The sequence below is a fragment of the Elaeis guineensis genome, chromosome 9, assembly GCF_000442705.2.
Source record: "Elaeis guineensis isolate ETL-2024a chromosome 9, EG11, whole genome shotgun sequence".
Lineage (NCBI taxonomy): Eukaryota > Viridiplantae > Streptophyta > Magnoliopsida > Arecales > Arecaceae > Elaeis > Elaeis guineensis.
The window spans coordinates 6,855,578-6,873,658 of record NC_026001.2 but is presented as its reverse complement, the minus strand read 5'-3'; the positions used below and the strand labels follow the sequence as shown (position 1 = coordinate 6,873,658).

Sequence of the window (18,081 nt, the reverse complement as noted above, 5' to 3'; positions counted from 1 at the left end):
ATGAAGTTGCATGAATAGCTAGTTACAAATTCAAAAAAGTTAGTAATTCTCAGGTTACCGTCTACAAAGAGATAATATAATTGGAAGCTTATAAACAATCTATATTAGCCCCGTTGGAAAATAATCCTCCCAGGATCCTGGACTCCTCCTTGTCATTCTGGCATCGTCCACGCTCCACAGTTTGCTAGCAACTGGCTGACATCACCTTTTGCGATGGATGAAGAGATTAGAAGGTGACTAACGGTACAAAAAGTTCGGATATGGTTATATAAGCGTTGGCACCAATAGAATTTTTAACTTCTCATGGACCGAATGAGCACAGACCTATATTTTGCTTCATTCGTGATTCCACCACAGAAAAATAATTCTAATATACTCCAAAAAAAAAAAAAAAAAACAAAAGGATTAAATACATGAAGCAATCAAAGCCAGAAAAGGACCACCACTCACAAAACAAGTGTGCTTTTGCGAAGTCAAGCAACAGGTCCTTTATACTTTACTAGGGTCTACATATATAGCTGTGTCATGACAGGCTGTCTCGAATTCATGGGCCATCCATGCAATTCAAATGCTGTTCGAGAGCATAAAAAATTCGAGGAGTTGTTGCATCAATAACTAGTAGGGAAGCACCTTTAGAGATTAGGATTGAGGACCGGTGCACCTCCAGGCTCATCATGTTGCGATGAGTTGATCAAAAGCCATGGTTGTCGGAAAGGGACAACTGAGTTGAACTGAGTGGAGCGGAATGAGATTGAAGTGAATTGTTAAAATACACAAGGATTGGCTGCTACCAACTCAAAATTAGGTGCTAATTTATCTTTTATTTGCTGCTTGTCAGGAGCTAAACCCAGCCTGAGCAAAGGACAATAGGAACGAAGAAATCTTTAGGATACTAACAAGTAATGCTACCAGATCCAACCATGATAAGGTCTATGTCAAGTGCTATGGGTTTTTCTTTTCTGAAAACTATGGTCAAAACTAAGATGTGGGTGGGAAGCAGTTGATATGATTTGCATAATCAGTGCAACAGATAATGAGTTAGATGCATATAAGCATCAATCGTTGTGTGTGACAATGGAGATTTTTTTTTTTTTCTTTTCAATGTTAAAAGTACCTCGAAAATCTTGAGACGCTAAATGCATGGCTTCTCTAGCATGATCATTTTTTTTCTCCCGTAGCAGTGACTGGTAAACAATTAAACAACATTGATTACCCCTTCCCATAAAACACCCAATCCTATAGGATTTAATCCAGCCCTCTTGTAAATCCATGAAAAAGAAATGGTAATAAACTGTCACCTTCAACGAGAGGCTAATTATATTCAAAGCGCTGTTTCTATGTCCCTGCATTCCATCCACACAAAATTAGCAGTTTAGCAAGGGACAGGAGGATCGAGCAGGGATTTGCTTGATCAACAACCGAACTACCTACGAGTAGAGATGCAGAGGTTGCTAGGATTCGTCATACGAGCAGAACATGGATTAGTGTGGGAATCTGATCCTATGAAAAGAGTAGGTCCCATAAAACTTGGCAGAACACAACCAAATCCAAGAGAGACCTGATACGAGAACTGGCTGAGAATCTAGATAAGAGCTGTAACCAAAGAATGTGCAAGGACTGAAAGCACAAATAGATTGACCTGGCCTGAGTTGACATGCCGATGATCTTGGCAGACCACCTGCCATTGTGGCAGGCTCTAGAGATGAGGCACTCTTCTATCTATTAGTTCCTGGTTTTATTCCATAAACAGCATATTCTTGCCTCATAATCTTCAGACACTTTCAGATCTCCTCACCCTGCAGTGACTCACTCCGCGAAAACTATGAAAGGTTGGCCTCTGCAGAAATGCTTGCAATCATACGCTACCTAAAGTTCCAAAGAATCTAACCCGACCCACCCTCGTCCGATTCATAGATATTGTGGGGTTTCATACCACGCAACGTGGTCCCTTCCCCACCTTTTAACTCTACCTTCGTTTTCCACGTCTGTGGGTCCCGCATCGGTCCTTGGTCCCTCCAACCGTGAAGAATCTTGACCTCATCATCGACAATGCAGACGATATGCAGCATACTGCGGTGTTGTAGGATCCAGCGTGATGCATGTGACAAATCTTTGAAATGGTTTTTCTTTCATCAATTATTGACTGCAGGAAAGGACTTTGTCTTCAAGGAGAGAGACGTGTGCTTTCAATTGTGACGAGTTTTTGCTACTGCATCTGGATGGTATAGCATATAACATCACAACATTTAATTTAGCGCAAAATCTGGACTCCGGGAGGTTGAAAAAGTGTCGAATACTGACTCACTGAGAGAGACGTTCTTGTCCTAAGCAGAAAAAAACTGACCTGAGCCTGTTCATGTTATTGATGAAGAAATGGTGCATTAGTTCATAAATTTACGGCACACAGCTCTTCCTCAAACTGGAAATATCATGCACAAGACGAAGATAAGCATGCAAACTAATCCCTGATAGATACATAATTAGGTTTTCTAACCTTGAGCAATTGTAGATCAAAAAACACTATAACCTTGGAAGAAACAGATGATAATTTACACTGCTTACATGTATTAGAGAATTAATGTGAGTGGAAAGAAGGCTATATATTGATGTTGCCTCTTGTTGGGCGACATACATGGTTCCTCTTCCGAGCATGCTCGCTACTATGGTGTTGTGTGCGGCACAGATGACCGTACCAGCAGTTTTCCCTTTCAGATGCATCATGTGGGAGAAGCTGGTAAAAACAACGGAAACACAGAACCATCAGAGATTTAAACATCAGCTTCATAGTTTATATACCAGGTAATAGCAGAAAACGACTTATAATTCTTCTGAAAACATTATATTGGCAAATAAACTTTGCCCGGTACTTAGCAAACAATATCAAAATTCCATTAAAAAAGAGGACAAAAAATTAAACTTTTACCTATCTCAAAGAAAGACATTTCAACACAAAAAAAACAACAAAAACTAGAGCAAACATGTAATAGCGGATTCAGAATTGTAACCAAGCATTCCCCATGACTTCCATACCCAATTCATAACTAGAAGCTTCTCTGCTCCTTCACCAATGGGTCTAGAACTCCAGAAATTACAAATGATCTCATAATTCTCATGTCATCACAAGGTGCAAATAAGGCCAGGTGATAATCCTAGCAATCTAAAGAACTAGCGTCAACGTTCTAGTTTCTTAAAGGACCAGCCAATTCAAATGAGACAGCAGTTCTCACATAATTGTCAAAGTAACTCAAGCATGATACTTAAATAAAAAAAATGGACATTGATTCAGGAATACTTGATTTCTCGTAACTGATGCAAGTTATTCAAGGAAACATATAAGCATACTAAAAGCACAGGGCGATAATTTTGATAGTTCGAGATCAGTATCAAGTCGGCAATAAGAGAGCTCAAACAAAGGTGCCCAGAATTTACTGGAATATATGAAATACCAAAATATTGTGCAGAGGAAAACAGCAAGTTGACTCCATGAACTGAAGAAACAATGTCTAGCCAAAAGACATGATGGAACCAACTTATCAACCATGTGATTGTAGTGTAGGATCAAAAGGGGCCCCGTGATCATCCAACAAAATTTTCGCTAAAGCTTTAATAGGGAGGTAGCAGGTGGTCACATGATATGAAACAATAGCTGTGTACCAATGTTTAGAATAAATATACTCAACAAGTGCAAGCACCTAAAAAGCCACAAAACAAATGGATGAAGGTTTTTCATATCAAATTGGCTGCAAGTACTCTTCGTTAGACCGCTTCACCAAAACAATGGAGCAGTAAGAATATAGCTTAAAACATGTCCCCAGACCAGAAGCAGACCTGACATGCCATTTTATTGGGTATGCTTGCTACCAAATATATGCATATTTTGTAGCTGTCAGAAAACTTTATTAACAGCAAAAAAATGAAAATCTCATTCAAAAAAAGCTACAATATTTTGTATGACATGATGGCATGCATCTTGTGTTTTTAAAGCATCCAAAAAATACTATTTAAAAACAATTATACTCGTGCTTAATCTATGTAGACTTTCACTGATATTTCTATATTGGTTATACATTGGCGTTAGACGCACAATAGACCGGCACTAGCTTTAAGGAGCATCATGGATTCAAATATTCCATTATACTGGCATTTGATAAAAATCAATGATTCAGAAACATTAATATTAGATAACATACTAAGCAAGTATAACATAGAAAAATAAAGAGGTACGACATAGAAACTCATTCATGATGAATGAATAGAAACAATTTTGTGAATAGAAACAAGGTGAACAGTTAACTTTTCTTTTTTTAAAAATATTCATTAATCTTTTTTATTCTTATTAATCCAGTAAGCATTGAAACCTACTAAACAAGAGAACAACAGTAAGACTTTAGAACAGTCTATCTGAATGTTTCTCTTTCTTTTTTTACGAAAAGATCACTACTAGTGGACGTGGCTCAGGAAGGTGGTTGCTCATACTTACATGTCGAGGCATTGACACTCGAAACCAGTACAAGAGATAATCAATGAATTTGTTGTAACAATCACTGCATTCACATTTATGATGTTAGAACAAGACATTTATGTGAAATTTGACAATGACAACATTATAAACAAAACATAGTTTCAACATAAATGGCGAGTTATATTCAAAACAAGGTAACAGATGAAAGCAAACACTTGCTAAATAATCAAATAATAAACAAGCATGAATTTAAAACATGCAGCAAGATAATATACATCCACAAATATAAGAAAATAAATCAGCCAGAAGATCAGCCCTTAGGTTATACCAGAATTTTAGATGCCGATACGATAAGATGGCAACAAGGTGCTCATGAAGCGACATACCTTGGTCTTGAATTGCTGTTGTTAGTACATATAAGTGCTTAACAGAAAATTTTCACATGAACTTTGATATGAAATAAATCTATTATTTGAATTGAAGTAGAAGAAAGCACTTGGTAATTTACAATTGACCACAAAAGTAAGCATTACCAGAAGTAAATTTAACAAACGCTCACAGTTTACTTAGACATTGCCACATTCAATTAATGAACTGCACGCATTTCCTAGTTTGCTCATTTTGACCAATAAATGCTGGTCAGATACACAGACACAAGAGCAAGCGAGGTGCACGCATGTGAGTGAGAGAGAGAGAGAGAGAGAGAGAGAGAGAGAGATTTTGTATTAAGAGAATAAACATGTAAAAATAATGGTTTTACTAAAAGTTCTAAAATAATTCATTTATTCTGCAAAATGTTGCATGGTTTTGGGTAACAAAGATGCCAGTACTGATCAATAACACTAGTTTAGAACCACCAACAGCAGGGTTCTAATCCCAAAATTCTCAGGCAATGTCAGATACATACCTAGCCTCACAGCAAAGCCTCGAAGCTTTCTCAAAAGTCCAATATATTAAAAAAAAATAAGGTACCATGATACACATCATGATAATAGCACAAATGAATGAGCACAAGTTAAATGCAATGTGCATTCGAAAGATAGAGCAATTGAAATTATCTTCACATAAGCACAGCTGCACAGCCTTCATTCATCAATGTATCTCTTGAACGATGCCAACTACTAAATGAGTACTAATAAGCAGAGAGCACAGATTATTCATCCAGTCTTGACATTCCCACTCACGCACAGTCATCATATAGCAAGTAGAAGATACTTTTTGACATGTTTTTACAATGCATTTGGAGTGCATGAAAAACTCAGTAACCAAGCATAGTGCCATTTCCTAAAAATGAATGGCATAGGAAGATCTACGGAACATCTGACACATACCCCATTGTTAAGAAGGGCCAACCAGAGTGGCAAAATTAATTAGATGAAACTTACTTGCAAAGATACGTCCGTGTGGTGATCATCTCTGCATGTTTTAATTGCAAATTTGTTCGGTCTGCATAAACAGAAACAAACTCGTAGACATTAAAAATGGGGCAATTGTCCTAATATACTCGTATTAGGGGAAGAATGTTTAGGGAGGAGTGGATAACTTGCTGAGAACTTTATACAATCACTTCATTTAATGAATTTCAGAGGCAACATGGTAAAAGAGAAACCACATAATTTCAAGTACTAAAATTGTTAGGAGTTTATGGGCATCTACTTCCTGAGTAATAAATCAGAATAGCTCTGCCCATTGTCTTCTAGTGTGTTGAGTAAGCATCCTGTCATCTTCCTAAGGTCAATTAATATTCCCTTCTGCTTAATCATGTTGGTTCATGCAAGCGAGCGAGCACACGGACATGCACACACTGGTGCAACCGTGCAAGCACACAGAAGCAAACATGCACTAACTGACCACTAACTGACATGTAGTTTGGCTTTGTACAGAAATATGATACTACCCCAAAAACAAAATACCTCCACTACAGAAATTATAGAGCACCTTCTATGTCATGTAACACACACAATGTGTTGTTTTTTAATATTTCACATAACACATAAGACAAAAGATATTACCAATTTCTCTATTGACAAATTTTACGATCCAATCAGAGATCATAGCCTGCAACGTCTTCCCTGTTTGCTGTATGCACCTTTCTGTGATCTACAAGAACAATTCTATATGTAATATGATCTGACATTTTCAAGAACATCATTATACTACAAATCCATATATAAGGCCAGTGCCAGCCTTAGAATCCATACTTCTCTTTCATATCGGTTATTCTGATGTGTCGAATCTGGTATTCTTGAAATGGTACGTTGTGAAATCTGCAACATTTATTAGACAGTAGATGCAGAATATCAGAGTACAGAAAGGGACTCCATACAAACATCAAATCTTTTTGTAAAATTTATCAGTCTAAAGAGTTCTTGGTAATACAGCTATTATAATCTCCCAGTAGCAACAAGATGTAGAAGTCAAGAACTGGAGGCACAATATCCAGGAGGGTGATCCCTTCATTTTTCAGATAGAATTACTAAAGTATGGCATAAACTTGTGCAGAAGTTGTAAGAAGAATTGGAAACCCATTCATGTGAACCTCTTTCTGCTTAAGTAAAGAAAACTTTATTCCATAGCAGAACAAAATAACTCTTACTAGAACAAAGTCAGGATAACCTATTTTTGCCAAATCTAAAGGATTCTGCAACCACAACTCCTCTTAAACATTTCAAGGGACAACCATAGTAATTTGTCAATTATTTCTGTGTTTCTCAAGCTCATACACAGTAACAAATATATGCATAATAAAACAAGATCTAATCAAAGTTCAAAATTTTATTGATAAGTCCAGTGTTTTTGGTTTTGGAAAAGAATAAATTTTAGAGATTTTAACAAGACATCCATGCCTGAACTCCTTGGTATGTCATTCAGTTTTAAGCAGATCCAAGAAACCTGCGGTTTGTAGTTTGTACTTAATCAATTTCTCAGTTCTGTAGTTCAAAAGCAACAATCAAGTAAACTAAATTTTCTCAAGAGCTTCCATATTTAATGCATGTTTTAAAAATGATAATACATGATTCTCGACATTCTTTTTCTCATCTTTATTGCCCATGTTTTAAAAAGTTGTGATATTGTCCATGTTTGCATTTTTCTCATTTTTATCATTTTTTATTAAATTTGTTAAAGTTCAACATTCTTGCAAAAACACATCTTTTCTAATTCCATTGTAAAATGTTTTTACTCAAAATGTCAAACTTCAATGCCATAACTCTTACGGGTTCAAGAGTAACATGATGTTACTAAGACACTCTTAGCACTAATATCTATAAACTGCTTGACATTTTTAAACTGGCATTATCTAATATCAAATCATCAACAATTGAGAAATGATTCATAAAAGCAAGGTTGGGGGTCCTTTGATGTTGGCTGGTACCAATCTCTAAAGATCATATGCTCTTTCATGACTTTGAATGTGCACAACATGATCCACCTAAAAACAGATAGTTTGCACCAGTTCAAATGCAAATTTATCTATCTACTATCTGACAAGGTTTACGGCACATACTAGAGAAACTAATTAATTATACTTCTAGTCGTGCTACTAGAATCAGTTCTTCAGCCTCATCTTTCCATTTCTTCTTTCAAGCATGTTAAGGAAGATGAAAAGAAATGCCCCCCCACCCCCCCTCTTTTCCCTCCTCTTGAAAAGCCCCAGTCTTCAATTAAGGTAGCATTCAACACCTATAATTGGAAAATGCATATAGTTGCGGTTTCACGTAGTTGCAATTGCTGCATTTGCAACTACATTTCTAGTGTTTGTTTTAGAGGGTTTGTAGTTGCAGTGGAAAAAATCTTATGTTTGTTTGCTTATGAATGAGAATTGTAACTGTATTTGATTGCACTAATGAAGCAATATTAATCATTTCTTCACCAAGCACTGTCCTTGTTGAGATTAAACCCATCATTAAGCTGCCTCTACAGCGTTTTCCAGTTGCAGTAGTTTGTCTTATGGCCAAGTAGTTTGTCTTACAGCCAAATTAGCTGTAAGACAAAATACTGCAAAAGAGCTCTCAAATGCAATTTGATTTGCAGGATTTTGGTCAACTTAGAGGAAACCAAACACTGGACAAGTGGCACTTCCTGCAACTGGTGTTCACTTAAGTGCAGTTGCAGGCATCCAAATGCACCCTAAGTGCTAGTAGGAAGTTCAAATAAGCTTATAGCAAACGTTTATCGATGCAAACATACTATTTGAGAAGGCTGAAATGAAAGAATCTAGAAATATATGCAAGAATTTATGCAAACATATGATGTCAGCATTCTATCACAAAATGAAAAGAATTTAAATCAAGCTGTTAATATTTACATTCATTGACTCCTTGAAAAAGGCTGCCATTATTTTAGAATAACCATAGAAAGGAAAGCTGATTTATTTTCCATTATTGTCTCTTTTAATTAGTTATAGTGTAAATTGAAAAGATGAAGAAAAGCAATACAATTCAATAGATGAATGTCTTTCTGGAAGGTAAAGATGATTCTCAAGTCAGAACCCCAGAAAATGCTTGACTTCCCCATCTCATTGTCATAAATTGTGCCACATGATTCCACGGGGAAATCACTAATACAAGAAGAGAATAAATTATCCATTAGTAGAAGGGACACTTTTAGAATGACAATCTGCTTCCAGAAGTCATTGATTTTTCATCAAATTAACAGTTGCCTCTTTTCTTGACAAAAACATTCTTCTAATCATGATGCCTTGCACTATACAGTAAAAAGTTAGCAAGGAAAAAAAAACTATGAAAAAGGTGATTATTTATATGGATAGCTTACAAATGAGTCTTAGGTACAGGAAATCACAAGAAAACACTAAAAATTAAACCTGAATATTTCACATGCTCAATGAAGATAGGTACCAACTCTCTGAAAGTCAAATGAACCTAAAGAGTTCGGCAAGCTAACTTGCTTTGGTTAGTTTGTATGTTCAAGAAGTTTAAAGCATAACACACTTTATATCACTAACCAATATCAAGTATACACAGCTTGAAAAATGTCTACAGTAAACCCAAAGAAAAAAATAAAGAAAAATTAAAAAGAGTAAAAAGAAAAACAACAACATACATACGTACAACATCAATTTGAAATGCATAAAAAATTACAGAGATCACGAAAGAGAAAGATAAAAAATTGGCGGGAACGATGTATACTGGTTTGAATGTGTCTGGATGGCAAATAACATTAAACTCATCTGCATCCACACCTTGAGTGGCCCAGTAAATGCTGCAAAATGATCTATCACACCCTAAACCTGCAAGATAAAATATGAGCCAATGTCAGGATGCAGGTTGATCTTGGAAATAATATATGCAGAAAATGAGGTCAATATAACATCAAAATCAAAGATACGAGCAAGGAAAGAAGTGAAACATGAAAACATTTAGTGATAACAATAAAAAATATATCTTAAATATACAATATTTATGTACTTATAACTTGGTTCGATCTCCATAGTTACAAAACAAAGCTAAATGCTATTCCCCAAGCAGCCTCATATAGAGATTGTTAAGATAATAGTGGTCTAACTTTAATGGGATGAGGAGAAAATCATAACAGCACTGAGTAACAAGGAGTCCAAAATATTGTGGTAAGGAATTACAAGGTGCCATTAATGCAGATCACCAACAGGATGCAAGTTGAAATCATCTAAAAATGAGATGAAACAAAATTAAACACAGTTAAGTTCCAAGTTTTACATCATGCAGACTGGAGGTTTACTGACCAATTATAAAATGATATGAGAAAGAAATGAAGAATTAAGCACCCATAGGATATATACGCCACAACTAAATACGAAATCGATGATAACTTGCCCTTTTAAGCTGAAATGTTGGGAACAAGCAAGAACGATGCTAGACTGAAATAGGTGATTAACATTAAATACCTACCAAAGGAAAAAATGGCAATATCCATCAGACAAGCCATTTTTATTCAACTTGGATATAGACATACTTGTCCAAGGAAATTTTAGCTCAAACAAATGCAAAATTTAGCAGCATGTGTATTGACACATGCATATTTACTAAACTTCAATATTGTGCAATAGTAAAACAAGAAGTGAAAACGGACAAATGGGGGGTATAAAAAATTTTGGGGAATTAAATATAATATACAACATAGATAAGTCATCAGAGATAGAAATGAAAGAATCTTTAATTCGATCTGATAGATTTGCAATAGGGTAAAGTTAAAAATCTTGTCATAGACATAAAGAAAAGAGAGAGAGAAAGAAAATTAGTGGCATTTACAATGTTGAATTACACCAGATTCAGGTCTAGATGGCATCCTTCCTCCACATCCTTGACATTGCAGGTGAGCAGTGGCCAGACTGCATCTAAATCCACCAAGTTCAGCACCTGTTCGGAGTTTCAAACATCAGAATACGCTATTACAAGGACATAACATTCTAAAGAACTTTTTATAGCCAACGCCAAAATCAAAATTGGCAAAAGTCAACATATAACCAATTGATACCACATAAAATCAATCTCAAGAAGAGATATCAACAACTGATCCAAGAAAACAAGAAAAGTAAAATTCAAGGAAAGAAACAAAATAAAATTGTTGCCAATTCAGAAGACAAAATTAAAAAATATCAGAAAGTTCTACCAGAAAAACTGGGAAACATAAATTGAAGTTTGTCAAGGCCTTCATTCCAGAAAAAATTAAATTAACTGTCAATTTAGAAGAAACCGTTTTAAAATACTAATGATTTGTATAAGCACTTACATGTACATAATTAATCATTAATTGTGGCCCAATAAAATCGAATCATATCCAGTTGCCAACAATGGAGATATAAAAAGAAATTGATGCTAAATTCCTCCAAAGTATGGGAGAAGGTAGAGACATCTTAAGAGACAAAACCCATCTCTTCCATACAATTCTAGAGTATGCCATATCCATTAATAGGAAGTAAAGGCTTTCATTTTGTAATATTATAGGGCATTATGTAAAATTTTAAGCCATCAACATATTGCTTAACTCCAACAGACCTTAGATAAATAATTATCTGAAGCGACCTCAAAGTTTGCATTGAAAATTATTAGCAAAATGAAAAGCACATGAAAAAAGAAAAATAACAGAACACTGATAACCTTTTTTTTTTTCATTTCAGTTTGGAGCTCCTTATTAGAATTTTAACATCATGTTAATTTTTTCTAAAATGTGATATTGAGCCACCTGTCCTCAGGCATAGTGTGCTAAAGTATCATCATCACTTGCTTTCATCATAAAAACTAGGCAAGACCAATTTAACTAAGAGAAATGAGCTAATAAATCATTAGCAAAAAATATGGTATACTACCACATTGGGGGCATGGGAGCTCCAAGTCATTGCTTTCATCACTTGCAAATGTCAAAGGTCTCTTCCTTGATGGATTTTTCTGCATCCCCAAGACCTAAGGCAAGTAGCAACATAAATTTAAAAAAAAAAATTGAAGAAAATGTTTTAAAACTATAAGATTGCACAATGTTAACAATTTGGGTATAAGAAATAGTACTAACCAAAAAAAAAAAAACAACCAAAGCAATGGGTCACTAATTACTTGTCACATTTAAAATTAAAAAAAAAAAAAAGAAAACTAGCTTTTAGAAAAAGATGGGAAAAGGGAACTTACAAGATTTGACTTAACAGAAGCATATGTATCCAACAATGCAATATCTTCATCAGAACGCTTTAGAGAAGAAAAAGTTTGCAGTATGGCCTACATAAAGGAGACGCAAAGATGAGTAATGCACATTAAATTACTATTCAAACAATGATCGAATGAAGAACTCACAATAGCTTAGACTATGACCTAATACCAGCCCATTGTCCAACATGCATGTATTAATTAGGCATAAGCACAATAAAATAATGAAGTGACTCATCTGAACAGATATTTCCATAGCGTCTCTACAGAATGGATTTAAAGTCCTTTTTTCTATCTTGACATGTGAAAATAGATCATATCTGAACTTTAGCTGTCAGCAGGACATGTCATGTCATGCTCACAGTACAAGCATGAAATTAACACAAGAAACAACCTTATCCCACAATAATAATATAAACAAGGTAAAATCCATGCAAAGGTTTAAACGAGGTAAAATGGACTTTATGCCATTTTTATAGAAATTGTTTTTACTTACTAAACTCATTGAATCTCATAGAGGAAGATAACATTCTTTCAAACTCCTCACTCCTAGATAATATATAAGTTCCCCTCTCTGTATTAAATTTAAACTTGCAAGCAATGTTAGACATTTTTTTCACTTATTCGACTTTGTTGTGTGATGAAACAATCTAAAGATAGCGAACCACACTACCTCTTCATCCCAGCACACATACTCCATATCTTAGGAATGGTATACCACATGACTAAAAAGATTGAGAAAGAGTGAATGAAAAAAAACTCCCATACAGCACAAAGATTTTGATTTTCTCCTCCTCCCCCACCTTGCAAATCACTCCTCCCTTAGTCCTGTTTGATATGCTATATATAAATTTCAAAAAAGTATTTGAAGAACACAAATATATTTGCCCCTTCATAATCTTATATATCAAAATCCACTTCTTCCTTATTAGTTAACATGCATACATACACATAATGATTTGAAAGCGATCACAATCCTCGCAAATGGGATAGGATGTTCATATCACTAATTATACCGGCAAATATTCATTCATATATAATTCTCAAAAATTCTATAAAGGTTTTCAGTTTGATATTGAACATCTCATCAATTAGATATGTCCCAAGATGGCGAAGATCGATTCAGAAACTAAGACTTTATATCATTACGTGGCATGGACAATAATATTCCAAAACTAAACAAAAAATATCGATAGAAATAAAAGTTAAGGAGAAAAGTTACCTCTTCGATATTATGCAGAAAATGGTTTCTTCCTACAGAATGTACAATGGCTCTGCACTGCGGACAGACAACACTTTGATTTTTACCATGTGACCGGGTTGATGATCTTCTTAACCATTCCGAGAAACAGCCATTGCTGTACAGAAGAAAATAAGGTAAAATTTGAGGAGACAGATATATCAGAAAAACAAGAGCTCTCCATGGAGAATGACCAACTACCAGAAGTTGTGGAGGCAAGGAGCAACAGTGACAACATCATGCCATATGTTTAAGCATATACTGCATTTTGCATGCTCAACATCTATAGAGATCTACCACCATCAGACAACAAGGTCATCTGTTAGTAATTACTCCCCATAAACCAATAAGAATTAAGTATTCAAAAAGTACAGAAGAGTAACCTGTAAACTTTTACTGTCACGTTGCTGAAAGGGTATTACTTCAAAAATATATCTCAAGTACCCTGAAAGCGGATCCCCAGGAGAAAAAGAAATCTTTAAAAATGGCAGATCACAGATATCCTATCTAAATTATCTTCATTATAAAAACAAAGTGATAATAATCATCATAATGATATAGTAAACTCCAAATAAGATTAGCTTCAATTAGAATAACTAAAAGATGCAATAGGCATACAAAAAGCATCAAGAATTCTGAGGCATTTTTCGAAACAAGCACGCATTTGTTTTTCCTAAAGCATTTTTCAAAAGTACATTTAGATAAAGCAGAATCATGCTGAATGCTAGCATCCACAAAAATAGAAAAAAAGGAAGTGGTGATTTAGGTAATCTGACTGGCAAACCTCAAAAATATCATTTATACAATCTGATAATAACTTAATTAACAAAAATATTGAATTAAACAACAAGAAGCAAATGATGACAACATTGAAAAAGAACACAAATTATTTGTTGTCAAGTTAAGAAGGCTGACCACTTCTCTCAGGCCCTGAGATAATTTTGCTTCCGCTTTTTATATCCACAGCTTCTTCTCCAACAACAGTTCCATCAACAATTATTGGAGACAAACTTGACCCATAATGGGCAAATAAAACACAAAAATGAGCTTCACAAGAGAGAAATGCGCTTAAAGATTCAATAAAAGAACAGTATAACAAACAAATGTATGACCTAGATATAAAAACAAGGAAAAGACATATGACATAACAGGAAAGGAGCATAAAATCTTAGAGTACAAAAATCAATGCTTACATGAAGTGCCCTTACCCACACATGCATGTATTGCAGACATCCATTTCTAGATCGTTTCTCAAAACTTTTCAGATCATAAAAGAGGAAGTAGGACACTCATTATAATATACAGCTACAGTTCCCTGTATAATTGTTGATTTAAAGAAGGTCTATAAGATATTTACATGACTGATCGGACGTGTTGGAGAAGTAAGACAATTTTACCAACAAAAGAAACCTCAAGAAATGTTAATTGCATAATTAAATGAAAATTTAATGTAATGAAAAAAATTACATATTACGGCTCGGGACTCAATGGGACAACAATATCGTCTTGGCATAACCTAGAAAATTAATATAAGCAAGAGCAAGAAGCCTGGATTCTGTATTATGTCCAACTCATTTGGCAATGGAGATGATCTTTGAAAGCACTAGGACTCAATCCTGTATTATGGATTGCGAGAATGTGCACATAAAGGTGGTTTGACAACAAATTGGAAGAAGTTCAGCCAAGACATATAATTTATGTGAAAAAGATGCAACAAAAGGAAACGACCAACCTAAAGTGACTTGCAAGGAAGTCCACCTTAGAGGAAATAGCAACCAATAAGATTGCAACCAGTTTTCGTGAAACAAGCTTTGCTATCATTCTTCTACCTTATGGTAATGTCCATGAAGAAGTGGTCACTTTACATAGCTCTCCAAACTCGGCAAGATTGTTGATTGTGTTCCCTCTTTTCCTCTCAAGAGTGGAAAGGAAAATCCGTCTGGATCAATATGCAAGCATGCCGCCGGTGTCCGAACCAGAAATGACAGATGATAATGGGCTCCACTGCCATAACCTTCAAAAACTTTTGCTCAATATTCACCATCTCGATATCGGACCTCATATTGGTATCATTCTATTATAATGTCAGTATAGAGTTTGGTACGGTATGAAATAGCGTATTGAGTATTGGTATGGTACGAGATAATATGCCGGAACAGTACAGCATAGTCTATACTGGACAGCACAGGACGGTATAGCAAACCATGCTTTCGCTACTAGATGCTATCTTCTTAAGGAAGGCTGCAACAACTAAAGTGCTATGCTAATAGCTACAAACTAAAAGAGAAATAAAGATAATAGAAGATAACTGAAAGATAAAATAAAAAATGTTGATCTTGATTGACAAAAGGACCCCTTAACATTTATACATCCTACTTTTCAATTGCTTGTCTATCTCTAGCATTGATGTTTATCATTTCTGGTTATGACCACCCCATCCACTCTCACTTGAAGGTTTCGACGGTCAATTCTACCCATTTGCCTCCACTTTCCACATATTAATCCTTTCATAATTGTCTCACTTCCATTATTGAGTTTTCACCTTATATCATGCCGATGACTTAGCCACGCGAATAGCATAGAACATGATCAACACTTAGCCAGTCAAGTAGGCTATGCCACGATCGGCCTATACTTCACAACTTATCTTTCAACTTGGTCTCTATGCCTTGAGTACCCATTCGGCTTGGTACGACCAGTTCCCTTTATCACTCGGTGTATCTTATGTGGCACCACATGGTCACTTGATCAACCTAGACAGTTCCTTTCCTGGTCTATCCTTTAGTCATCTTTTAGTATCCCTCAAGCTTGACTACATGGCATCATTTTAGTTGATCTATATCCTGGATAGGGACATGATGTAAACAGCCCTATCCAACCTTAAGACCAATTAATGGCCTCCACAATCATCTTTTCTTAAATCAAATATTAACACTTGGCCTGCTTTCATTACCAAGGATAGAGTCCCATTATCATTATCACTGCATAATTTCTGGTGTTGCTACATGACCACTATCTAACCAGCCTTTGGGATTCCAGTACGGGTTAGGATGTGGTGTGAACAGATGGGCAATCACTACCTGAAGTATATAGAAGGTAAGGTAAGACCCTATTGCAACCTAGAGACTGTGCAACATAGTTGGGCCTAATTTCCCCACATTTGCAAACAAACCTCTCTACAAAGAGATTCTTGATCCTTACATCAAGTGAGGCAACTAATTTGTCATACCTCTTCGTTATGAAGAAATTTTTGATATTTATAAACATAATGGCAAGAAATATCGTACTTGAAATTCAAAAAAAAAAAAAGAAAGGAAATTGCTGATCAATAAACAATATAGAGCAGTCTGAACATACAAGATTCAAGAAGAGGCTCGAACCTTGTGCTTCTAATCAGTGTCGAATCTTTATCAGGGCATCGCTTAATTTCACACCATTTTAACTTATCAATCGATGAAGGAGTGACTTCAGAACATATAACCGTATCTTGTGACCTAATTTCTATCACCGGATAGCTGGAATCAGTCGGCACTGCAGCAGGCAAGAAAATGATTACTCCCTATAGAGGAATCTCAAACACAAGAATGTTTCAACGCAATTAAAGAAAAACCATAGAAATAACAAAAAAAAACACAACAAAATCAAGAAATCACAACCAAGCTGGTTTTGCGAGTTGAATCTTCTTGCGACTTTACGAGAACCCTAATTCTCGAGTTTCTAGAAGATTTCAGACAAAAAGAAGGAAACGTTCCAGATATGCCGTGCGAACAAGAAGAGGGAACAAGAGAGGTACCGAGTTTGGCCCAGACGTCGCCGTCGACTTCTTTGGTACCAGAGCATTGCCCTGGCTCCATCGTCCAGAGGCTTAAAGGGAGAAGAGTAGGAGGGATCAAACCATTTTTATAGGAGGCAGAAAAGGGGAGAAGCGGGTGACAAAGCTTCGGAAAGAAGCAAATCGAAGTTCGTCTCTTTTTCCCGTCTCTTGGGCTTTCATCCTTGTGATTGTTTGTTTACTCGGTGATAGGCTGACAGCAACGAGCCGACCGTTGCGAAGATTCGTATCGCTTCGATTATTTGTGAATCGAGACTCCGAATCCCATAGCTGCAACATGGAGTTCCACGCTTTTAGAACCGCGTTCATGGGCCGGAATCCTCCCCCAACAAGGCCCACTTTTGATTCCAGGCGTAGAATTGTAGTCATGTGCTGGTATTCTGGGCCTTGAAGCAAACGTGCTGGAATTCTCACATGGCCCAATGAGCGAAATAGCCGCATGATAAGATGATATGTTCATGCTTGGAGTGGTACTCTGCCATTTCATGTGTCGCACCAATTTCCGTGAATTACACCAATTTTGTTGTGTCACATGGAAGAAGAAGTACTTTTCATGTGCACCTTCGGGCATTATTTCGTGAAATTCATAAGATGGGTAATACGAAATCTTCTTCTCCATCATTATATCAATTAGTCCCATGTAATCATAAATGTTGTCACTTGAGAGAATTCTCCAGGCATGTACGTGTGGTGTGGATCTTGATCTTTTCAGGGGGTGCTTGGTTGGAGGGCATGGAGATTTGGAATAAACATCGAAATGGATGACTCCCATTTCAACCGCTTGATTGGAGAGAGTCTCATTTCGATTCCGATTCTGAAGTGGAATGAGAATGGCCTAATATATATAAAGCTCAATCCCCATTCTTATATATGGATTCAAATTTTTATTTCTATTTCGATTTCGATTTCGATTTCG

The 18,081-nt window shown here is 35.9% G+C and overlaps 1 protein-coding gene across 4 annotated transcripts; it reads right to left on the bottom strand.

Moving 5' to 3' along the window:
* Positions 1-222: 222 nt before the first annotated feature.
* Positions 223-17,367, bottom strand: LOC105051866 (uncharacterized). 4 transcript variants are annotated; one of them, XM_019852956.3, is made up of 16 exons: positions 17,127-17,367; positions 16,691-16,864; positions 14,249-14,380; positions 13,717-13,778; positions 13,535-13,626; positions 13,316-13,451; positions 12,079-12,165; positions 11,766-11,859; positions 10,708-10,815; positions 9,610-9,710; positions 6,664-6,729; positions 6,475-6,562; positions 5,848-5,908; positions 4,481-4,544; positions 2,563-2,731; positions 223-2,350 (listed from the first exon to the last, which is right to left on the bottom strand). In XM_019852956.3, the coding sequence occupies exons 1-15, from the start codon at positions 17,185-17,187 to the stop codon at positions 2,597-2,599; spliced, it is 1,461 nt and encodes a 486-aa protein (XP_019708515.1). In that variant the 5' UTR covers positions 17,188-17,367; the 3' UTR covers positions 223-2,350; positions 2,563-2,596. The 4 variants fall into 4 exon arrangements, with proteins under 4 accessions (XP_019708515.1, XP_019708514.1, XP_019708513.1 ...); XM_019852955.3 differs by having other exon boundaries at positions 2,332-2,419; XM_019852954.3 differs by lacking the exon at positions 223-2,350 and having other exon boundaries at positions 2,449-2,731; positions 17,127-17,366.
* Positions 17,368-18,081: the final 714 nt, after the last annotated feature.